The sequence below is a fragment of the Dipodomys merriami genome, unplaced genomic scaffold (assembly GCF_024711535.1).
Source record: "Dipodomys merriami isolate MVZ:Mamm:240054 unplaced genomic scaffold, mDipMer1.0.p SCAF_9, whole genome shotgun sequence".
NCBI lineage: Eukaryota > Metazoa > Chordata > Mammalia > Rodentia > Heteromyidae > Dipodomys > Dipodomys merriami.
In genome coordinates, this window is record NW_027206512.1 from 38,389,726 (window position 1) to 38,415,560 (window position 25,835).

Consider the following 25,835-nt stretch of genomic DNA (forward strand, 5'->3'; position numbering starts at 1 on the left):
CACACATGCTAAGCTCTCCACTGAGTACTTATTTGAATGAGAAGATTCATGTCCTTTGTTGAATCTCAAGTTCTTTTTCCTCATCTGTAGATGTTTCCAGAGTTCACCCTAGTCTGTAAGGATGATGGCTGTCTAGTTAAACAAAGGTATAAATCAAGTTTCCTAAATACTCTTGGCAGTATATTAAGTTTACAGCCTACAGGTCCAGTATCAAAAACATATGGACATTTATTGAATCAACAATACAAATAAGAATTTAGACTGTCTGCTAATACTTGCCAAATGCTGGGTTGAGACATCTGGTATTTGAGGAAGAAAATGTAGGCAAATGTGACTCTCCATGTCACTTGTCTGTGTGAGTTCCATCCCTATATACAATGAGCTCATCTGGAAATAGAGTGTCCTTTAGAGTTGGTCAACAGAAGACACATCCTCTCAACATCTTGGGAGAAAGCAGTCAATCATAGCATCTGTATATATTACAACAGAGTCCCCACTGGTCCCTGATAGAGGGAGTTACATGGTCCCTTCTCTCTACAGTTTACTCCCAGGGAAAAGTTCCCAACTTCACATTTCCTTTGTCATGTAAGAAGCATCTGCCCCAGGATGCTTTCCTTATTGATGAACTTTCATGAAACTCGAAGACACAGCTCCTCTTCTGCAGTAGTAAATCCAGCCCAGGCTGCTTGTCTTGCACATGGAAACCCATGGAGAAACAGCTCCAAACCTTGATTTTCTAAAAATTGAGATACAACCCATAAAGTTCATCCTTTAAAAGTGAACTCATCACTTGATTTTAATATAGTTACCAACTTACACATTCATCAATGAAGACTATATAACGCAGAAATATTTTTCTTGCTCTAAAAGAAACACCAAAAAAAAAAAAAAAAAAAAAAAAAAACAAGAGCAAAATCAAAACACATCACTAGCAGCCAGCTCTCAATTCTTTCTCCTTCAGCCTCTGACAACCTAAAAATCTGTTCTCTGCTTCTATGGATTTTCCAACTGTGCACATTCCCCATTAATAGATTCATACAGCTGTGCTTTTTGTCTTTTCTGATGAAGCATGATTACTAGGTTCATCTATACTAGCATGTGTCAATACTTCATTCCTGTTTACAGTGGAATAATGTTTTATTTGATGAATGGAACCACATTTTGATTGTTTGTTCATCAATTGATGAACATGTGAGTTGTATCCACTTGGGGCCATTATTTATAATGTTACTGTAAATATTCATGCCCAAGTTTTTAAAAAATCAACATACATATTTAATTCTCTTAATTCCTATATAACTAAAATGAAAATTGATGTAGCAAATGGTGAGTCCATGATTAATGTTTGGAAGAATCACCAAAGAGGCTATGGCCATTTCATATTCCCAACCAGCAATGTGTGAGAGTTAACAAGTTTTCTGGATCCTTATGAGCACTTACTGTTACCTATTTTTTTTATCACAACTACACTAGTGAGTATATCTAGTGACTGGTGACTGCATCTTTTATGTGCTTATTGGCTACTTATATGCTTTTTGGGGTAGGGGGAGAAATGTATATTCAAATTCTTTGCTCTTGTAATTACTTTGACTAACATTTATTTCCAGTATTTATTATCTAGGCAGATATTAAGGCCTGTTGTTTTATTTCAAAAATGTTTATTCTGTTTGTTTTCTTCTATTTATTTATTTAGTGTATATTTAGGACCAAGATGTCCCCGTTTAGATGCTGTTCTAGATTCCTAGCATAGTGAGCAATCAGACAGTGATCACTGCCTCAATTAGCTTATAGTTTGCCATTTGCTTCTGAAACAATAATACTGAATCATAATAAGTGAATTGGGAAGTGGTAAATACTATGGGAAAAAGCAAAAGGGAAAGGAAAGCACGGTAAAGGTGTCTGGGGTAGATTTCAGTTTTAAATAAGAACATTGAGGGAAACTTCACCAGAAAAGTGACAAAGTGGACAAAGACTGTTTTCTGAGCAGATGTGGAGAAAAGTCATTCAGCTGAGAGGAAGCAGTTGTTACAAAAGCATTCTGGCCAGAGACACCGAGGATGGACTGGATGAGGAGGGGGATTGGCAGGAGATGATGTTGTGGGCCATTTTTAGGACTTTGGATTTTATTGGTGAGTTTTATCATTGCTTCACACTGAAGTTTTGTAGCAAGTCTTAATGTCTACTTATGATTGTATTCTTGTGGGATTTTTAAGTTGATAGCAGCTAGGAGGGGAAGATGAGGGAACATTTATCACAATGCAAGGGTTTCTCTCCTTTTGAAAAGTTACTTAGGGGGCTGGGAATGTGGCTCAGTGGAGAGTGCTTGCCTGGCATGCATATGAAGCCTTGGTTCGATTCCTCAGTACCACATAAACAGAAAAAGCTGGAAGCAACGCTGTGGCTCGAGTGGTAGAGTGCTAACCCTGAGCAAAAGAAACTTAGAGACAGTGCCCAGGCCCTGAGTTCAAGCCCCAAAGACTGCTGAAAAAAAAAAAAGAAAACTCACTTAGAGTGATAAGTAGATGATGGGCCTATTTTAAGTAGAGACTACCTGACCCCAAACCATGACCTACACAGCATTGCAATGGGAAAGCACAAGTCTCTGGCATATGGAATTAATCTTTCCTACCTATTTTCTAACCTATTCCTAGGTTAGAACAAAATCATGGAGTTGAATATCTCCAGTGTTTCCTAAGATATTTTGTTCTGGAGAATATTTTTCTTAAAAAGTGTCACATGCTATAGGATGAGAAAATGATTTTTAACGTTCTTCGATGAGACTATTGAGTCTGAGGCTTTAAAAAACAAAAGCAAGGTAGGTCTACCAGTTATCCCAAAAGCATTTCTATATGATCACTAAGAATAAATTCTACCAACAATTAGAATATATGTTAGTTAGCAAATTGAATCTCAAACTATATGTTAAATTAATGAATAATTTATGAAATTAAATGAAAATGTCTCATTGTGAGAGAAATTCACCATTATTAAGTGGAATGGAAATGGACAGCATCCTCAATCAAGATGTTTGCTCTGATATTGCATTTGGTTGTAAAAAATCACTAAAATAGATTCTCATGAATACTTATAAAATAAAAATATAACTTCTATGAGTTGTCCAGAACCAAGTCCTTCCGAGACTCAGACATTAGCCTTTTAGTCTTAATCCCTATATTACCAGGACCAATTGTGAGTAATAGAATTCAGGAGTAGGAATAATCAATTTCCATAAATTCTCTGTGGATATTAGATTCCTTGGCCATCACAATGAACATGACATTGATTTGGATGTAAATACAAATGAAATTTGGGTAAATAAGGACATCATTCACAACTTGAGTGGTCTATCAGGAATTGACCAAAGAAGACTTGAGTTATTTCCATATAAATGGAATTTGGGTAAATAAGAGCATGAGCAGTGGCCTATCAGGAAGAGACCAGAAGGCTTGAGTTGATTCGATTAGACATCCTTATATGACAGCATTTCTTCTGATAGTATACCAGTTGACTCCTAATAAGCACCAAGTTACCTGATGAGAAGGGAGCAAGAATAGACCAATTTGCGTAGTGGTCTGACAACTGTCTTAAGCCCAGAAATATATGGTTTCTCTTAGAATATCAGGCTAAGGTTGGGATGCAACTTAATGGTACAGTTCTCATATAGCAAACTCAAGGTTCTGGATTAGCTTCCTAGTGTTAAAAACAATATAACCGTCCACCTACAAACAGACAACCGGGATGTTTCCACATTTTGAGTAAGGGCTGTGTATTATGAACACTCAAGTCCTAAGAAGCAAATTCCCGACAGATTCTTGCATTTCTCTGTGCAATAGAGTTGTTCCTCACTATCCTCAGGGGATAGGTTCTGAGAGCCCTTTGGATACTTCAGCTCTTTAGATGCTCAAGTCCTTTATCTAAAATAGCATTGTATATATATGTATATAAGGTATATATGAAAAAGATATCAGATATATGTGTATATATATAAAACATGTGCATATCCCCCTATACTCTAAATAATCTTTAGATTACTTATAATACTATACTTAATTAAATACTATATAAATGTTTTTTATTTTTTATTTATTTTTTCTTTTTCTTTTTTTTTTATTGTGAAAATACCATACAGAGAACTGTATTATTTCAGGATTAATGACAAGAAGAGTCTGTACATGTTGAGTACAGATGTGATTTTTATTTTCTGAATAATTGTAATCCTTTGTTGGATGAGTGCACAGACATGGAACCTTTGGGTATAGAAGACTGACTTTACTGCCTTTAGGCTCAGGAAGAGGAGAAGACTTGCACTGAGCTCTGTACTTAGAACCGTGATCCTCAACTGAGGTAAACTTCCTCTTAGAGGATATTTAGATATTTCTATAGAGATTTTTGTTCTGTTAACCCCCCTCCCCCAGAGTGGTGGATACTACCAGAAACTAGTGTACAGAAGTCAAATATGGTACAAAGTATCCTTCACTACACATTAATTTCACATAGCCAAGTAGTCATCTGCTATAAAATGCCAATCGTGGCCAGTGTTAATAATCCTGATACAGAGGGCTCTTCCAATCCTCTCCCAGACATGTCTGGAGGTCTTTGGTCAGAGTTGTGCTCTCTCCCTGGAGCCTGCTCTCTATTTTAGTACCGTTTTCAAAGCATCAGCTCCAAATTTTGGGGGTCCCACCTGACATTTTATGAATGTCAGTGTTGTAATAATCAGTGTTGTAATAGGTCTCACAGGTGATTCTGGTGAAAACTAACAGATATCCTTGTTAAAAGCCTGGATCATTTTTAGCAGCTTACTAGCTTTTTTATAGCATGAAAATATATAGACATACAGTAAGTGGGCCTCCATTTGTACTGTCGCTGTAGGCATTGGGATAGATGGTTTTGTAAATTTTCTTCTTCAGTGCTCCTCACAAAACATGTTGAGTCTGCATTCCCTATACAGACTCTTAGAATACTATAAGTTGGATGCTTAATCACTGGTAAGATGCTCTTTTCTCTTTTGTTCTCTATACAAATTAGTCTCTTGACATAATGGAAAAGGATGTTAAGTGTTTAAGCAGAAGCAGTACCAATTGTTTAACATAATTTAACTAGTGGGAGGAAGTTGGACTGGGAAGAAGATAAAGGAGGTAGAACTCTGATGTAATAGATTGTTTGCAATTATGAAAATAGAACAATAAAACCTGTTGGGATTTTTTTGAGGGGAGGGGAGCAAGGCAAGTGATAGTGGGGATGATACTGATTGGAATGTAGTGTAAATATAACAATAAAACTTCCATGGAGACTAATCTAAGCTAATAAAAAGCAATTTGAGAAGAAAGTTCCAGATACCTTTTTAATAGCACGATTTATACTATACAGTTTTAAAAAATAAAAAGTACAGATATACATATTCTTGTTACAAGAGTACATTGTGCTGAAATAAGGTTACAGGATGACCCATTGTAACAATGAGATGTACAGCCACTGTTGAGAATGAACTTTATAACTTCAGGGTGGGAGGGGGGAAGGGAGAAGTTGAAGAGGTGGGGAAGGAAGGGTTGGTAGGGGAAAAACAAAAGAGGAGGAAATGTACTCATTACCTTACTCATGTAACTGTAACCCCTCTGTACAGTATTTTTATAATAAAAAATATATGCAAAAAACAAGAGTATATTGGTACTATTTGGAATTTACAATATTGATCAAACATTTACAGTTTTACTTAATGATTCTCTATTTCTAAGAATCACTCCATTTGTGGATTGAAATCATTCTCAGATTTAGTGTACAGCTTGATGACTGCCTAATGATATTGTGCTGTTGATTTGAAATTTGCTTAGATTGTTGATCTTGAGTTCTAATCACAAAATGGTAACTATGTAAAGAGATGGATATGCTAATTAACTCCAGTCTGATGAATGTTTCATGATATAGACTTCTAGCCAAATGTCACATTGTATACCTTAAATGTATAGATTTATTCGCCATGAATACCTCAATGGAACTGGATAAAATAGTAAGAAAAATTGAAGTCACGCACATGCTCAAATCTTGTTCAATTGTAGAAACAGAAATGCATAGATTCAGTTATTGTGCTTCTAATGAGCCATATGATGACATTATTCATGTTGAAAGATTTATTTTTATGCACAAGAAACATGCCAGTGATTAAGAATTTCATGGAAAACTAATTTCTGTAACGATACTCCCCTCTCCCTGATGAATAATGTCTTAAACTTTCCACTTAAGGTAATTGAAAGATTCAAGCTAAGTAGCTTTTCTTCTTGGAAGCTCCTGAGTGGAAATGAAGCACATACTCTGGGGTGCTGTGCAGAGCCCATTCTCAAGGTTACTAAGGAGACTGGGGGTGTTAAAAGGCAGAAGTGATCTTTGTGGTGCTTTTCCTACCCAGCATGTCCTATGGGGTATTGCCCTCCTCTTGATCCCTTGTCATCTGATGAATCAACAGACTAAAGAGAGACTGGATTAACCAACACAATCTGAAGGTGATTGTCCATTGGCTATAAGAGGTTCACAGACAGTTCTGTTGAAGAAGCGAATTCCCAGGGTACAGGTATCAGGAACTTCATTACTGGCAGATATGGCCTCTGATGTTCATTCTTTCCTTCCTGCAGGGCCTCTATATAGAGTGCATCTGGAGTTGATAGAAGGAAGTTGATGAAGGAAAAGAAAAATTCTTACTTGTCTGTGAAAAAGATTTCTGTGACATCTTCAAAAACTGAATAATTCATTCGAATTTCTAAACTAATTTAAATCTTGTGAAACTGTTCTTACAATGCTATTAAAGTCTGGGGCGTTTGTCTTAAAATCAAAGGATTATAATTCATTCATTTTTCAAGGATTGTTTTAACTTATGCCTTTTTGTCCTCAGATGTTCTCTTTTAAAGGTCTTTCCTTATTATTTAAAAAAATAACATAACTTAGAGAAGAGTTTGATTTTTCTATTTTTTTGCTGGTCCTGGGGCTTGAACTCTGGGCCTAGGCTCTGTCCCTGAGCTTCTTTGTGCTCAAGGCTAACACTCTACCGCTTGAGCCACAGCTCCACTTCTAACCTTTTCTGAGTATTTTATTGTAGATAAGAGTCTCATGGACTTTCCTACCCAGGCTGGCTTTGAACCATAATCCTCCGATCTCAGCCTCCTGAATAGCTAGGATTACAGGCATGAGCCACTGGTGCCTTGCTTGTTTTTTTTTTTTTTTAATGACATGATTTAAAACTTTCTAAAAATAATTTGTAGCTAGATGAAATTTTTAATGCCATTTAAGTCTAACTTTTCTACCCATTTTCTACCCTCCCATTCAAAATGATAATCAATTTTATTTTTTAAGTTACTAAGCAGTCAGGTACTGGTGGCTCACACTTGGTGGCTGAGATCTGAAGGTCATGGTTTGAAACCAGCATGGGCCGGAAAGTCTCTGCAACTCTTATCTCCAGTTAACTACCAAAAACCCAAAAGTAAAGCCTGGAATGAAAAAGCTAAAGGAAAATGCCCAGGCCCTGAGTTCACGCCCCAGGATTGGTACACAGACAAAAAAGTCACTAACGCATAAAAATGTGGTGCTGCTTTTTCAGGTTCGTGTGGAACCACAATGCGCTTAGCACTGTTGTAAGTTAATTTTTGGATTTTTCCAAACACTTCCAGCAAGGAATAATTCCATATGCATACCATTTCCACCATCACTTGCACCCTGACCTTCTCTCTCCACAGCTTTCATCAGAGGAGCTCACCACTCACTTGCAGAGCAGAGAGAAGCCTTTCCAATTTGAATTCTCTTGATGTATTATTACTTCAGCAGCATGGCTGCGTCCTTCTCTTTTATTTCCCCTGGTGTCCAAAGCCCTCCTGCCTGTCAAAAACTAATCTCTTCTTTTTCTACCCTTGAAAATACCAGGTTGTTAATTTTTCAGTTAAAACAAAAAGAATTGCAAAGATCTTCTTTAAGTCTGGATCGACTATGGGAAAAACGAATTCTTTCCCAAAGAGTGGGGTATTTCATGATAAAAATCTAAATAGTCTGTTACCTAAGATTTTAAATCTTGGATATAGTACAACCACATTTCTCTGAATGATCAATGAGATACGCGCAGACAAGCCTTGGTGGACCTTGTGAGAATTCAGCAAACAAAATGGAATATCTTTATTATTATAGGGAGTATTTTTTTGGGGGGGGTCCGGTCGTGGGACTTGAACTCTGGGCCTGGGAGCTGTCCCTCAGCTCTTCAGCTCAAGGCTAGCACTCTACCACTTGAGCCACAGCGCCACTTCCAGCTTTTTTCTTTTTGCTTATGTGGTGTTGAGGAATCGAACCCAGGGCCTCATGCATGCAAGGCAAGCGCTCTACCACTGAGCCACCTTCCCAGCCCTATTATAGGGAGTCTTAATTTTTAGTGCCAAAGAATTTTGAATACATTGAGAAGATCCATCTACAATTTTGATACTAGCTATCTATCTACATATATATAGTGGCCACTGATTCTCTTTATTTGCTAATTATTTTGTTTATGATTTATTATATTGTAGGATTAGAATGGACAAGAAAAAAATAACTAGATAAATTTTATTTTGCTTTTGATCACTGTTTAAAGTTGCTCATGCTTTTACATGAAATTTTACATTGTGTGTATTAAAACTCTGACCTTAAATGAAGTTCAAATACATGTGAGGAGATATAATCATTTGTATCATAATAAAATAACTTGGGTTTCTGTACTTGTAATAATTTTCCCTCTTGCTAATAATATTATATCCCATCAAGTCTCTCTTAAACAAAAATATCTCCATGACATACTGACTAAAAATTTAATGCTATTTAAAGAAAGAAAGTAAGTGCAAAGATCATTGTATTTTGGTATTTATGTAGCATTTGCTTTATACCAGAGAACCTTCTATGACTGAATTGATACAAGAATGGGAGAAAGACCAGCAGTGGCTGACACTACATTCAAATTGGAAGAGCCTCAATGGGACAGCTTTGCATGAACTACTGGTACCTGGGTAAGACCTGTCCCCTTTAGCCATGGGACTCAGATGGTAAAACAAGAGTTTATAAATAGGAGATCACTTTTAGTATAAGGTAATACAAATTGGTCAGGCTAAAAATGGAGGCCCACATCTGTAATCCCAGCTACTCAGAAAGCAAAGATCAAGAGGAATGGCGCTTAGAGACAGTCCAGGCAAAAGTTCTTGAGAACCAAGGATGGTGGTCCAGAGCTGTAGTATCAGTTAGGTGAAAGGCAAAAGCAAGAAGTTCATGGTCAGCTGAGAAGACACATGTGTCACTTTATCTAAAACAACAACTAACTGAAGTGAAAGAGGTTGGGAGGAAAGCTCAAGTGGTAAGACACCTGCCTACAGGCTCTGAGTTCAAAACCTAGTACCACAAAATCAAAAATTTCAATAGCAATAAAGAGCTTCCATAACTGGCATTTGGTATTTATCTTTCATTTCTCCTTTCCAGATAGGTTTTTTCTTTTTAGTTAATTGCACCTTCCATTAATCATAATTACAGAAGTTATCATAGTGCATCCTATCTTGGGTTCTCTTCCTGGAGTTTTCCCACATTCTATTTGAAACAATGCTGTATCTACATTTCTACAACTGCTATATGGGATGAGTTAACAGGAAATTAAAGTAATAGTACAAACAATTGGAGGGTAAGAGAAAAGATACAAAAGGAAATTATTATTATGTAACCTTGAATGTACATCTAAGTTCCTTCCCTCCCAAATCTGGAAAGCTCTTGTTTATGGGTAGGCTGTGGGGAGAAGATAAATGGGGACAGAATCAACTCTTCTTAAGGTCTTCTTATAGTACGGTCATCTGACTTTATACACACTGACCCATTTAATTCTTATAGTAGACTCATCAGTTATAATTATCCTACTTTTACAGGAAAGGAAACTATAGAATAATTAATAATTAAGTAAATTGTTCAGAATTTATAATCTACAGATGGTAAATTCTGCACCCATAATTCTGAGTATTTATCAAGTAAAGTACTTCTCTCAAAAACAGTGTCCAAAATCTCTCAGCTGAGTAATGAATGAGTCTTGAAACTGGGAATACCCAAAACACCTTTTTTAGACCAAGTAAATGGATAGATAATTCATTCTAATTGGAAGTTGCCAAACCTGGGTTCAGTCCTGGTTCACATAGATGTGTAATGTTTGCTACAAAGGGTTGAATGGAATGGATCCCCTTTGATAATTTTTACCTTCTTAAGAATACATTTTTTTCAATCTAACAAATAATGAATTACTGGCTATCTTTTCTTTACCATATTCATGCTGGGTTCTGAGGGGATTTAAAGTAAATGAAAGGGGGGGAATTGATCTCAAGGAATATATATCTTTGGACTGAATCAAAAGATTACAAGGTGGTACACAAACGTGTGTAGAGAGTAAGGAAAGGATTCTAGCTGTCAGAAAGTTTAAAGCAGATGGGGAATCCTGTACTGTATAATTTCTTAGATACTACCAATTACTGGCCCTCATGCATATTTAGCAAAAAAAATGAAAGCAGTTAATCAGCTAAAAGAATTTTAGGAATATATCTGAGGACATTGCTGTACTTTTACAAGACCTACAGTGTGTGTGTGTGTGTGTGTGTGTGTGTGTGTGTGTGTGTGTGTGTGTGTGTGTGTGTGTGTGTGTGCGCGTGTGTGTGTGTGTGTGTCCCAGTTTTAGGGCTGAACTCAGAGCCTGAGCACTGTCCCTGAACTCTTTCTGCTCAAGGCTAGCATTTTACTATTCGAGTCACAGCTCCACTTATGGCTTTTTGATGTTTCATTGGAGATAAGAGTCTCACAAGTTTTCCTGCCCAGGCTGGCTTTGAACTGCGATATTCAGATCTCAGCCTTCAGAGTAGTTAGGATCACACTGTGTGAGCTTCCATGCCAGGCTCTAGTTTAATATTTCATTCTTCTCAGACTTTTGATCCTCTCAATTTCTCAACTTCTGTAGGGTAGCATATCTTTTTCCATCAACATAAAACATCTCACCTGCTCCTTCTTTTCCATAGATTCTAAGCAGCAGCCCAATTCCCCTGCCTCTTCTCTACTGAGAGTTTCATTGAGTCACCTACCCAGCTGTGGGAAAACTTTGCTGCATTAAATTCTCCTCCTAAAAACTTGAAATTATATTATGATGATGGTAAATAAACTAAAATATGTAAAGTATGTCCCCCAGGTGATATCTGACCAATCCTAAGAATAAGAGTAATTGCTGCTCAGAAAGAACATGGCCTCCCTTATGTACATTTGCATATATAATATATATGGATATGCACATATGTGTATATCTATATCTATCTTATATCTTTCCTTTCCCTGGTACAATATTTGAAATGAACAGTAACCATGTAACTGAATGTTACACCATTTTATGTTTCCAAATCCAGGCAGCCTTGTCTGAACAGAAGTAAGATTTCCCTTCTGTGTACTAAACAAGGTGAGAGGATTGGTGGTCTAGCAACAAGATGTGAACTTCATTTAACTAGATTGTCTCTGGGGGCAGGGGTGGGGGCATGATCACAGTGTGTCACAACAAAGAGTTCAGCTTTCAGCTGGGCTGTGTGCTAATCACAAGTGGCGTCTTCCACTCTGGTAGACTGTGGGCGCCGCCCTGCTGCCCGGATGAACAAGCGCATCCTTGGAGGTCGGACGAGTCGCCCAGGAAGATGGCCATGGCAGTGCTCTCTGCAGAGTGAACCCAGCGGGCACATCTGTGGCTGTGTCCTCATTGCTAAGAAGTGGGTGCTGACAGTTGCCCACTGCTTTGAGGGGTAAGTTGTACCTTTTCTTTTTTTTTCTTTTTGCTTTACTTGAGCGGATCTTCCTTCCTTCCTTCCTTCCTTCCTTCCTTCCTTCCTTCCTTCCTTCCTTCCTTCCTTCCTTCCTTCCTTCCTTCCTTCCTTCCTTCCTTTCTTCCTTCCTTTCTTCTTCTCACCAGAGAGCCCGGCTCTAATAAACCTCCTACACAAAGCTACTCATTTTCCACTACTTTTGTTCTAGAAGATAAAGAACCAAAACACAGACTTTTGTTCCATGTGGGAATTAGAGAGATCGATACTTGCTTTATTCCTTCAGGTACTAACTTAATGCACAGAGATAGTTAAGTGAGTAACCAGAAGAGAATGTCCTAGGTGATTCTATAATGGAGATTTATATATTTGCTCTTTGGGGAAAATAATTTGTAAAAATCAAACTAGTACTTCCTCTTGAGAACTGTTCATGGGTGAGATCCAGAATGACTGGAAGAGTCTGTGCAGTATGTCAAGAGATACAGTGCAATGTTATTGCTTTGGAAGGGACCAGATGTTTCTAGATGTCTTTTCCAGTTTTGACTTGTAACTGCATGATAAATAGAAAATTGTACCAGCAAAAATGTATCTATCAAGGGATGCTTACCTAAATGAACCCAACCGTTCTTTAAGGGAACAACAGCCTATATGCTAGTTAAGCCAAGTGCCTACGCCACTTCTGTCATTTCCATATGTGGGGTTCAAGTTCCCTCTTTCATGGAAGGATCTCTGAAGTGAAGAAAAACTTGACACAAGGAAGAAATGTGTGTTTACCATTAAGTAAGTGGATATGATATCAAAGGTCTTGAAGGAATTTCATGGAACAGTAAAGTTAACAGAACTGTCAATAAGGGCCAGATTGTCCATCCAGTTAGAAACTGCCCAACTTCCAACAAGCCTTTGCTCAAATATGTGCTAATGAGCCTAATTCTGTTTTATAATGGTGCTGCAAGCTTTTCAGAACTTGTCATTGTGAAGCTCATTAACAGGCCCTAGTGGGACCATTAATTGCTGTAATTAATGGAACTGACTTTGCTTCCTCATCCCATACTTTGGCAAGACCCAGCATGACCCACCTGGAGATCCGCTAAGCCTGTCTCTTTTAATTATATTGGTGGACAAAAAGGACAATTTGTTTTGCTCTTCCACAGAGAAGTATTTGAAAATACAAATTGAAAATTGAAAGCAAGAGATGCTCAGTTGATCAGATCAAGTCCCATATGCTCCAACACGAAGTCAACCTCAAAGGTGCTAAGGAAGAAAGACTTTGATTTTCAGAGGTCATTTAACAAGCAATTTGCTTGCCTTCTTCTACCTCTGAAAGATTGAAAGAGGAACTTTTTATTGTAAGTGGCATTGAACTAGTATTGCAAGAAGGTTTCATGTAGGAAACCTACACGAAAAACTTTCATCCCACTGTGTGACCATAATGCTTAACCCTGACATCTTACCCTCATGTGGATTTCTACCACAACAGTGCTTCAGTCCGCAAGATTTGGGATTACTTGTCTACACTCATTCCCTACCAGCTCTCCTCCCTCTTCCCCTCCCTTCCCCTCTCCTCTCCCCTCTCTTTCTCCCCGTCCCTTGTTTCCCTTCCCTCTTTTTATTTTAACAATACTGGTTGAATTCATGGCCTCATGGTCCTGCTTGGCTTTTTTGCTCAAGCTGGTGCTTTACACTGAGTCACACCTCCATTTCTGGCTTTTTTTTTGCTGGCTAATTAGAGAGAACAGTCTCATAGATTTTTCACCCCCAGACAGGTTTTGAGCGGTGATCCTCAGAACTCACTGAAACCCTCTTTGGTGTTTGATAATGACATTGAAACAACTTTCTCTATTTTTCATCTACAAAATTAAAAGATCTGGTTGCTTTCCTCTTATTTCAGTAATCTGCCATGTTAGCTCTCTTTTCCCATCTTCTCCTTTGTATGCATCTAAATGGCTTTAGACAGATAAGAAGGATAGGATTTCACCAATTCCTAGCTTTCTTATCTGTCTTCACTCACTGATCGAATTGCTCATATATCAGAAATTACAAATACCAAGTTTTTTGCTTTCTGTCCCTTTTGTCTTACATGTAAGTTTAGTCTGTTTGGGGGAGGATATGGGCAGCACAGAAATGGTGGGACAGGGGCTGGGAAGGTGGCTCAGTGGTAGAGTGCTTGCCTTGCATGCATGAGGCCCTGGGTTCGATTCCTCAGCACCACATAAGCAAAAAGAAAAAAGCCGGAAGTGGCACTGTGGCTCAAGTGGTAGAGTGTTAGCCTTGAGCTGAAGAGCTGAGGGACAGCGCCCAGGCCCAAAGTTCAGGCCCCACGACCAGACCCCCCCACCTCCAAAAAAAAAAGAACTGGTGGGACAAAGAGTGAACAAGTGCAGCAGTGACACTCAATAGACACTGTAATGAACATGAACTACACAATTTGTGGGAGAGGAAGGTCAGGAGCGGAAAACGGGGAGAAAATGAGGGAAGAAGCGAGTCTGTTCAAAAAGAAATGCACTTATTATCTTACATATGTAACTAACTCCTCTGTAAATCCCTTTACAATAATAATAAACAAATAAATGAATAAATAAATAAATGGCAACTCTTTTGTACAACTGAAAAAACTAAATATCAAAGATTGGATAACTATATATAATTTCAGACATTTGGTAATGACATTCAAATTCATAGCTTCATTCTAACCTATATCTCACTCGTCACCACCACCATCACTAACTTCAAATAAGTCTTATAAAAATAGGGTATGACTTCTACCACAAGTATTATCATGCAGATTAGTTTTCCATTGTTAAATTGGACTCGCATGAGGACCAGGAGATGTTTTTCTCCTTTTTTCCTATTTATTTCTATTTCAGCTCTGTTACACAAAAATAAAACCTTGCAAAAATGTCAAAAAGAAAAGAAAAATATTAAATTTGAGATATTAAAAGCAGAATCAGAATGGGTGCAAAAGGAAAAATTTGTGCTCAGAGGAAAAGATAGAGAAAAAAAATCTACAAATTTTTGTATAGTGTTGGTGACATAGCTCAATGGTAGAGTACTTGTCTATCATGTGCAAAGTCCTGAGTTCCATCTCATCACCACAATAAGTAAACAAATAAAGGAATAAATGTGACTAAGCTGAAGTGAGAAAAGTGACATTTTCATAGCCAAGTTAGAGTAGGGCAAATGGCAAATCAAGGTGAGAGGATATTGGTCCAGAAATGTTGTGATAAGTCTGAAGACATACCTCAGCATGGCATAATATACATGAGATATGTAAGTAGCTAGGTTTTCTCTTTAGTGAGTACTTGAAAAATTGTAAATAGAAATTACCCTAATTCTATCCTACCCATAAAATATATCTACTTATCTATAAATTATGTGAAACACTAAGAGAGATATTATTTTTAAATTATGCTAATAACAAAAAGAATACTGCTGGGTGTCAGTGGCTCATGCCTAGCTACTCAAGTAGCTAAAATCTAAGTATCACAATTTGAAGCCAGCCCAGACTTTGAATCAAAGTTCCTGAGACTTTTATCTCCATTTAACCACCAAAAAGCCAGAAGTGGAGCTGTGGCTCAAGTAGTAGAGCACTAGCCTTAAGATAAAAAGCTCAAGGACTTTGTTCAGGCCAAGTTCAAACCCAAGACCAGCATGCACACACACGCGCGCGCACGCACACACACACACACACACACACACACACACACACACACACACACACACACAAATTAGCAGTTTGACTGACATTTTTACCATTAGAATTTAATTCCTCTAATATAGTAATTGAGTCCAATTTTGGTGCTATTTCATTTTGCTACAAGCAGTTTAGAAGGTTCAACCACTTGAAATATTGCTTATAATTTAGAGGGTTGAGTTTTTGTTATAAACTTTAGAAGCTTTTGTTCATGGGTAAAAATCTATTAAATGGGCATATAAATTCATTAAAAATAAATTATTGCTTGATTTATGGTGTCTCTAATAACAGCATTTGAAGTGAATATGGAATTTCTTGAAAGGTTGTATATGTATTCCTGTGAACTGACAAAAAGAAGGAAAGAAAGGAAAGGAAGGAAGAAAGGGAGGGAAGGGGGAAGGAAAGGAGGAAAGAATGAAAGAAGGAAGGGAGATAGGTTGGTTTTTTGAGCGACAGCACTATGTAGTTAAAAAATACTTTTATAACATCTTCTAGGGGCTGGGAAGGTGGCTCAGTGGTAGAGCGCTTGCCTTGCATGCTTGAGGTCCTGGGTTCGATTCCTCAGCACCACATAAGCAGGGGAAAAACAAAAAGCCAGAAGTGGCGCTGTGGCTCAAATGGTAGAGTGCTAGCCTTGAGCTGAAGAGCTGAGGGACAGCACCCAGGCCCAGAGTTCAGGCCCATGACTGGACCCAAAAACAAAAACATTGTCTTCTAATTCTCATAAGACAGCATGTTCTGAAATTTATATAACTGTTTCCTTAATTGACCATCTTCATTCAGTTCTACCTAGTTCTCCAAAGTGCCATGGCTTTCTTGCTTACTATTGTAATCTAGAGATTACACAATGCCTGACATGGAGGAATTAATATGTATCTACATATATTTAATTAATAACACCAACTTTTCTTTTGATAGCTCTGAAACCATTTTTCCTTAGAAACTGGGGAGCAGGAAATAGGGAAATAAATGTGCCAGAATCATTGTTATCAATAAATACCATGAGAAGAAAATTAAAGCATGACTAGAATGGTGTACAGGTTAGGCAGGTAGAAAAGTGATATGCAGGAAACATTTGGGTTGAAATCTGGTTGATAGAAAAGAGTAGGCGAGAACTAGGGAAGAGCTGAGGGAATGGCAAGAAGGGGTCCCTGAGATGGGGGTGCCCTTGAAAGGCCCCAAAACAGAAAGGAAGTCTTTGATGTTCAAATGCAGCATATTACCTAGGGCCAAGGATCAAAGTCGAGGACTTATCTCAGTTGTGATGTAAAGTCTTTGGAGACTTATGAGCAGAAAATGATCTTGGAGTTTATTTTAAACATCACCATCACTACTGTGAGGAAAATGAGTTATAGGGGCTAAAACTAAGAAGAAGGGCCACCGTTTGAGAGGTCACTACAGTGGACCAAATATGTGACAGTAGCTCAGATGAAGCAAGAAGAGGCAGGATTAACAAAATTCAGGATAAAGTTGAAAGTAGAAGCGAGGAAGACTTCCTGACTCAATATTTGGGTAAAGGAAAAGATTTAATTGGTCCCTGGTGCTATAAACATTAAAGTACTGTAAATCTGATGCTTCAGCACCAGTTTCCCCAAATCATGGCTGTTATCAAATATCTAAGTGAGTGTGTTGAATAGCTACATGGGCACTCAAGCCTGTAGCTCAGAGCAGAGGATAGAGCTGATGTTATAGGGACGGTGCTACTTAAAATCATTGAGCTAGGTGAAGTCTTCAAAGAGAACATTGAGAATGGAATTCCAGAGCAGGTTATCATTGTCACGGGGAGCTGGGGAGAAGCTCAGAAGAGGAGACTGAAGAAAAGGGGAACCATGAGCTTGGTGGAAATTCTAGCATACCAAGACCATGAAGCTAAGTGGTGAAGCATTTTAAGCTGGTAATTGACTAATACAATGTTGCTGATAAGTATTGAAAGATGGAGTCTGAGATTGACCATTACCTAAAAATGTGTAGAAACTTGCCCAGAATTTTTTGTGAGTTACTCTTTTTAGAAGGTTCTTTTCTTCTTCCCACTTTCCCTCCCACTTTTCCTCTTGCTCTCTGTCTCTGTCTCTGTCTTCTTTATGACCTTTCATTATATTTCTTGTTGATTAAAACAAGTTTTTCCTCTTCCTTGCATTAAAACTGAGCAAGTTATGTGTTAAAGGGTAACTTGCTTTCCACAATAATACATAAATATTCATCATTCAGAATATTATGCAAAAACTTATATCAATGCAGTAGGAGGTAGAAAAGGAAATAGGCATGATGTATGTGGAAACATAAAATTTTTGTCAGTTGTGGGGCTTGAACTCAGGGCCTGGGTGCTGTCCATGAGCATTTCCCCTCAAGGCTAGTGCTCTACCACTTTGAACCACAGCTCCACTTTTGCTTTTCTGGTGGTTTATTGGAGATAAGAGTCTCACAGACTTTCCTTCCTGGGCTGGCTTTGAACCGTGATCCCCAGATCTCAGCCTCTTGTGTAGGTAGGATTACAAGTGTGAGGCACCAGTGCCTGGTCATAAAATATTTTTTAAAGTGTGACTAAAATTGATGCAATCATCAGAGTTAACCATGTCATTTGCTCTTCAATCATTACTTCAGGCGAGAGAACGCTGCTGTTTGGAGAGTCGTCCTTGGTATCAACAACCTGGACCACCCATCTGTGTTCATGCAGACCCGCTTTGTGAATACTATTATCCTGCATCCCCGCTACAGCCGGGAAGTTGTGGACTATGACATCAGCATAGTGGAGTTGAGTGAAGAGATCAATGAGACAAGCTATGTCCGGCCTGTTTGCTTACCCAGCCCTGAGGACTCTCTAGAACCAGACACATACTGCTATATCACAGGCTGGGGTCACATGGGCAACAAAAGTAAGCTAGACACATTGGTAGCATTTTGCCTTTCAACCTCGAACAGGAAAACACTGTATTTCTTTTGAGCCACAGTTATTCATTTTCACTACAAGAAATAGAGCCCGCACGTGGGAAATACTTGATGTCCATGTTTTCTTTCCTTTCATGCCAATTGTTGATGTGAATAAATCCATTCTAATATTTAACCTGCTAATCTCAAATGCAGTTCAAGCTGGGTACCGGTGCCTCACGCCTGTAATCCTAGCTACTCAGGAGGCTGAGATCTGAGGATCGCGGTCCAAAGCCAGCCTGGGCAAGGAAAGTCCATGAGACTCTTATCTCCAATTAACCACCAGAAAACCATAGGTGGTTCTGTGGCTCAAGTGGTAGAGCACTTGCCTTGAGCTGAAGAGCTGAGGGACAGTGCCCAGGCCCAAAGTTCAAGTCCCACGACCACCATCAACAACAACAAAAAATGCAGTTTGAAACGCTTCTTCCCTATTACAGACTCTTTCTCCAGGGAGCCACACCAAGGTTTGGGTGATAGCATGTGAGCTGACCTGTTAGTCATCTCCTATTTGAGCTCATCCTTATGGTGACTTGGGCTATGTGTAGGCAGGGGCATTACAGACTTTACCGAGCAGCTAGGCCATGCTACCTCTGTAGTCAAGGTCCACTGGAACATTTCCATTCTTTTTCAATTTGTTTTGTCTCTACCTTACAACCTGCAAATAGTTCAAAGAAAATTACTTCAATATTTTCTTATTTAGGTTAATTAGATACGTTGGCTGTGTAGATAATTTAAATATAGAAAACATATAGAAACTGAAAAGTTGTACTGTTTCCTCTCCCAGCCCAAATGACTTCGTGTTTGCTTTTTTTTTTTTTTTTTTTTTTTTGCCAGTCTTGGGCCTTGAACTCTGGGCTGGGTGCTCTTCAGCTCTGTCCCTCAGCTCTTCAGCTCAAGGCTAGCACTCTACCACTTGAGCCACAGTGCCACTTCTGGCTTTTTTCTTTTTGCTTAGTGGTGCTGAGGAATCGAACCCAGGGCCTCATGCATGCAAGGCAAGCGCTCTACCACTGAGCCACCTCCCCAGCCCCAGACTTCCAGGGTTTTTTTGAGTAGTTTATTTTGGAGATAGGAGTCTCATGAACTTTCCTGCATGGGCTGGCTTTGAACCATGATCCTCAGATCTCAGGCTCCTGAGTAGCTCAGATTACAGGTGGTGAGCCACTGGCTATAATCTTTCTTTTAACTGTAAGTTCTGGCTATTCTGACTACATCACATATAATAGCATGGGTCTCAAGGCTGATAATGTGTGTTGACATCCTAGAATTCTGTTACTGATCTCAGGAACCCCCAGGGTAAAGGAACATCAATTAAATTTTTCTTGACATTTAATCAGATGCATTTGAGCTAAGTATTCTTTATTGTCAATTAAACTATGGAAAGAAAAGTCATTGGACAGAACTCAATGCCATTTGCAGACAAACTCACATGTAAAAAATGTGAATGTCAGATTAGACTTAGGATGGACATTTTGGTGTTTGAAATCCATGAATAGTACTGTAACTTAAGAGTAAAGTACTTTTCATGGCCTTTTCTTAGATTCTTCCCACAGCACCCATATCTAACTCATGGCAATTAGGTAACCTAGTGCACAGTTATGGGTAGCATGAAAAGCAAGAGTGAATTCGTTCAGAAAGGTAGGATTGCCCAAATATGAACCTCCCAAATAGCAGAAGCTCTGTGATGCTTTGTTTCAAAACATTTGCTGGTATTGTGCAAGATAAGAGTTTACATACTTTCTGTTGACAGCAAGGAATGGCCTTGTTCTTTTGACATCTTTCAGTCATCTTCAAGGATTAAAATTTCTCACACACTATACTCAAAAAGAATGGTATCACTGGGCACCTGTGGCTCACACCTGTAATCCTAGCTACTCAGGATGCTGAGATTTGAGGACTACAGTTCAAAGTCAGCTTAGGTAGGAAAATCTGTGAGACTCTTGTCTCTAATTAGCCCAGAAAAACCAGAAGTGGTTCTGTGTCTCAAAATGGTAGAACACTATCCTTGGGCAAAAGAACTCAAACACGGTGCCCAGGGTCTGAGTTCAAGCCCCATGACTGACTCTCCCCCCCTCAAAAAAAAAAAAAAACAAATCACATCAAAGATACCCTCCTCCCACATAGTGAGATGTGTTTCTCACCAAGAACAGTACAAAACCTCTCCCTTTTAGGTACACTGCTTCTTTACTTCTGTAGAGCAGGTCTCATTTACTGAGCTGACACTGAGCTAGCCATGTGTACACAGGGCAGCGGCCTGGCTTGTTTATTTCCCCTTTCATTGTCACAGCTGTCATTTTTATACCATCGCCTATGACAAGAATGGGAAACCACAGTCACATCATTTCACCAGTCTCTGCCTCTATTTCCTTTTTCAGAAAATACACAGATTTTTATTAGTCTATTTCTATGAATATTTCTAATTTAAAAAATCTGATTCCCAACAAATTTTGTCTTGGAAATTTCATTCTAAGTAAAGAATATAGTTCTCTTGATATTCAAATGTCTGTGAAAGATTGTTCAGCTGGTAATTGAAACATTTTCTGATCTTCCATATTTGCATTTTTGTTTCTGTTTATTTTTTTTTCCAACCCAGTGCCTTTCAAGCTGCAAGAGGGAGAGGTCCGCATTATTTCTCTGGAACAGTGCCAGACTTACTTTGACATGAAGACCATCACCAACCGGATGATATGCGCAGGCTATGAATCTGGCACTGTGGACTCGTGCATGGTAAATGATTTTCTGATTCCCCAGGGGATTGGGATCCGCAATCACTTCCAACGCATTATTATTCATGTGTGATGCTTCAGGAACACTTCTGAAAACATCTACGACCAACTGCTTCACACTGAGGAGGTTCACACTGTGTTTCCTTGGTCAAGTGCCCTCCTCCCACTCACTTCCCCCATCCCCTTTGCTGAGTGTGCCCTTAGCTTCCAGCTGCTGACTGGTAAACATGACCCCTGCTCAGCAACAGGGGAACAATTGCCTCGGTCCATCTCATTTGTCCATTTTGTAAACAGGACAATCAAAATTGTAAAAGGAGCTAAGTGGTTACCACAGCTTCATCTAGGCTGTCTCCGGGCAGGGGGGGCATTACCAGCCATTGGTGTGATAGCATTGGGGCACACATGAATACCCAGCTTCCATGGTGTTTAACTGGCACTGCCTCAGAAATGACCACAGTGGCTCTCTTGGTTGCCATTTGATTGCCAACATGTCCTCAAATGTCACTGACTCCAGCCATAGACACTCAGGAGTCCTGGCCACAGCAGCATACAGAGCAAGTTAACGTAGCGGTACAGGAAATCATTTTACTTAAGCATTCACTACTATCATATCTGACTAGCTCCCAGGAAAGGAAGAAATTGTCCAAATATGCAAAAGAGTGTGTAATTGAGTGAAGACCACCATTGCTACACTACACTGCTGGGAAGCACTGTCATTATTTTGCTGCTGGAGTGATCTGAATTGCTCCCCAGGTTTCAGTACTGAAGAAGAGAAGCAGAAATGCTGTTATCCCTAGCCCAACATCATTAAACAGCATTTTCTCTTTTCTTTTCTTTTTGTCAGTCATGGGGCTTGAACTTCAGGCCTGGGCACTGTCCCTCAGCTCTCAGCTCAAGGTTAGCACTCTACCACGTAAGCCACAGCACCACTTCTGGTGGTTAATTGGAGATAAGAGTCTCACAGACTTTCCTGCCTGGGCTGGCTTTGAACTGTGATCCTCAGATCTCAGCCTCTTGAGTATCTAGGATTACAGGTGTGAGCCACTGGTACCTGGCTTTAAATAGCATTTTCAAGGGTTCGTGTGAGAATAGAAAGGTTGAAGACTAGGAACGGCTCTTAGATAGCTGTCATGGGAGGCAGACATACAGCTTCCCTCTTTTCTGCCCAAGGAGTCAGTCAGCGGAGGTCAGCAATGGTGAGTCCCTTCCTTCTGCATTAGAAGCCCAGGTTTCATTTCCCAAGTCAAAGAATAAATATTTTAAGAGAGAGTGACAAGGGGTTTGGGACACAGGATTTGCAACCTGAGAGATCTTGGTTGGAACCCATCTCTGCTAACAACCACTATTTCCACTAAAATAAGTGATCAGGCTTCTCTAGATAGTTTTGCATGTGTAAAATGTGTAAAATTTAGGGAACTAACTGAATCATTGAAGGTAAAAGCCCCTTTTGTTATATATCTAGACATGATGTCTGAAACGTCGACTTTAAATAAAGAGTGACTATTTGGATTAATCAGTTAATTTCCTTTAATCAGATTAGTGCTTGTATTCCAGGTTCTCTTCTAAGTACTTTGTAGAAACTTACTGAATCCTTCACAGTTACCCTGTGTGACTGTATCTTTCCCCCAGGTGAAGAAAACAGTTAAGTCATGCTTCAGATAATCCTGGGAGTAAGGACTAATGAAAATGTATTTCTCATTTCTCTTTATGTGATCTAGAGACCAACTATTACCTCTTGACACATGTTTAAGGTCATCTCTAGAGAGAAAATGGAGACTAAGCACAGACCTAGGCCCAGGCACTTACACTTCATGGTGTTGGGCACGTATATGTCATGGTGTAGAATAGGAATTAAGTTCTGCCAGCTGTTTCACTGGTGGAATTTCAGTGCTGTGAGTCTCTTAGATGCTTATAAGATGCTTTCTATCACTTCTCAAATTAAAAAAAAAAAGCACAAAACATAGCACAAAACAAAGCCTTCCTTTTCCCTAGATCTGGAACAAGTTTGTTCACGAAAACCTCCATTAGAGGCCATAAATTTTCTTTCTAAAGCTGCATCAACAAGGCCCATTAGAGGCCATAGATCCCTCAGTGGAGGCCTACATAAATCATGTGGATCGATACTGAAGCCAAACACAGACTTTGGCCTAAAGCTCAATCTTAGGAAAAGGAAAAGAAGACTACAAAGACAGGCCAGACCAGTGTTGCTGTAGTAACATTCCAACATTTCAGTTTGATCATTCTTAACCTCCTCTTTCCCACTGACAATACAACTGATTCACTAAATCTAGCCCCAAACCCACATCTCAAGAAGGAAATTCTGTCCTTGTCTACCTAGAAGTAACCAAATAGACCTCTGATGTCCTCTTCATTGTCTTTAGATTTGACTGTACTTTCTTATTATCTGAGCAGACATTTTGGCTGTTGTAGACACAGCAAAGTAATGTCTATAAATCCCACAGGGTTTTTTTTAAATCAGAAGAATGGAATAAAATTCAATTGGAATACTTAATAATCACAGATAGCATATCTATGCATAGGAAATTAAATGTAGGCCCCAAAGAAATGAAATAGCTTACTGTAATTCTTATGTGTTTTATTCTATTCAAATATGCCATCGGATAAAACCTTAAGAACTACTAACGAAGTGCACTTAAAGGATCCCAAAAGATGTCCTACTTAATAAATTCATTCACACAGAAAGAATCTTGAAAAGAAACAGGTACTATACAGCATCTTTACAGTAAAATAAAATAAAGAGGTATTTTAGAACATGTTTGTATTACAGATAATGGTGGGGGGGGGAACCTTTTAATGTTCCATTCTGGGCACTTTCTATACTTCTAAGTCCAAGAAACAATGAGGTCTCATAAGAATCAGTTCTAATACATACAAAGTTTAAAAACTATAACATATTTTGCTAAGCGCAGGAAACGAGTATAAAAGTCTTCTGATTTCATGGAAAGAACAAAAATCTCTCCCAGGCTCCCCTCCTTCTTTTCAAAGGCCAGAGTGTATAATGCTTATCTGAAATCTCCATTTATATTGTAGAAAGCAGACTCTCTCCCAAGCTAACATTGGAAAGCTTTGCAGGAATTTTCCAAGAAGTTGTTTAAGCTGGTTTTGTCTTTATGGTAGCCTCAGGATGCTATGAACACCACTAGACTTAAAATCCCACAGCTAACACGTCCTGCTAATTCATTACAGGGCGACAGTGGTGGGCCTCTCGTTTGTGAGCAGCCTGGAGGACAGTGGACATTATTCGGTTTAACTTCATGGGGCTCCGTCTGCTTTTCCAAAGTCCTGGGGCCTGGAGTCTACAGCAATGTATCATACTTTGTCGAATGGATTGAAAGACAAATATATATTCATACTTTTCTTCAAAAGTAATTCCAAAGCTGATCAGAGACTATTGCCAGCAATGCTCAAAGCAAAGAGCCTTTTGATCTGAAGAGCCCCCTATAGAGAGCTGCACAGAGGTATTCTTCGTGGACAGGGATGTTTAACTTGTACTGAAAATCTTTGTTTGTTGTAGACCAATTTTACTCAGCTTTGTCCTATTTTATTTTTCTGAAATTTCATGTTTGATGGATGGCTTAAAAAAAAACATGCCAACAAAGCAATGCAGGTTTTGTTCTTTTGTAAGGCTAACCTTGACTAAAGGATGGAACGATCAACTCTGCAGACATTTTAAATAATAAATAGAGGCCTTAGGGTAAGTTTCCCTTTTATGCACACACACACACACACACACACACACACACACACACACACACACACACACACACACACACACACACACACACACACACACACACACGAGATCCAAGGTGACTAAATCTCGTTTTGATTCAAGCACAGTAGTTTAAGGGCAACTTTCAATATTATTATTGGAAACTGGCTTTTGATTTATTGAAAGTCAACACACTTTACCAGCTTAAATTATTTAGTATTATTCTTCAAAAGGCCGCAAAATTCTAAAAACCTGCAAAGAGAGGCAGAAAACCAATAACATTTATATGTAGGTGGTTGACATTTCAAGACAGACTGAATGCAAGAATCTCTAGAAATCAAGACAAATTTGTGGCACTATGTTCTATCCATTCTAGATGTCAAATTTGTTGTTTTATAGAAAAATCTCCCTAGAAATGTCCTTATTGCTATGAGTTTTTCAGTGTATGTTAGTTGGGTAATGGAAATTTCAATAGTTAGGTCACTCCTGGATATATTTTGTTTTGGCTATGTGAAAATGTAGTGCCAATCAAACTTTACCAAAGGATCTGGATTTACTTTACCAAACCAGATTAGGAATGGAGACTTTTTTTTAATAATTGCAGCATTGTGCCCCAATTAAATATGAAATTTTAGTTGTTTTGTTTATCCATACTAATAATCCACAGAAATACATTTCAAAGCACAACAAAACATTTTTGTGATTTTCTCCAAGGATGTCCAACTTCTGGTGTTACCATTTCTTCTCATTGATAATGAAAGCAAAATTTTAACGACATTTTTAAACTAGTAGGCCACCTTAGGCAAAACAATTTATGAAGTAAATTGGTAGTACTATTAAAATCACTTTTTTCCTTCACTGTCTCAAAACACAAATATTTACTTATATTTAATTTGTCAGACCTCAATTCTGCAACATTCAAATGCCTTTTTTGAACAAACCCACCA

At 38.7% G+C, this 25,835-nt stretch overlaps 1 protein-coding gene across 2 annotated transcripts in view; it reads left to right on the forward strand.

Annotated features, from left to right (window-relative positions):
- The window catches only part of Corin (corin, serine peptidase), a 195,747-nt gene extending 170,774 nt beyond the window's left edge, over positions 1-24,973 (forward strand). For both annotated transcript variants that reach the window (XM_070012303.1, XM_070012304.1), the window contains 6 exons: positions 8,892-9,008; positions 11,412-11,461; positions 11,621-11,795; positions 18,106-18,377; positions 21,023-21,156; positions 24,363-24,973. In XM_070012303.1, coding sequence (XP_069868404.1) covers positions 8,892-9,008; positions 11,412-11,461; positions 11,621-11,795; positions 18,106-18,377; positions 21,023-21,156; positions 24,363-24,545 — 931 coding nt within the window. In that variant the 3' untranslated portion in view covers positions 24,546-24,973. The remainder of the gene's footprint in view (positions 1-8,891; positions 9,009-11,411; positions 11,462-11,620; positions 11,796-18,105; positions 18,378-21,022; positions 21,157-24,362) is intronic.
- The last annotated feature ends 862 nt before the right edge of the window (positions 24,974-25,835 follow it).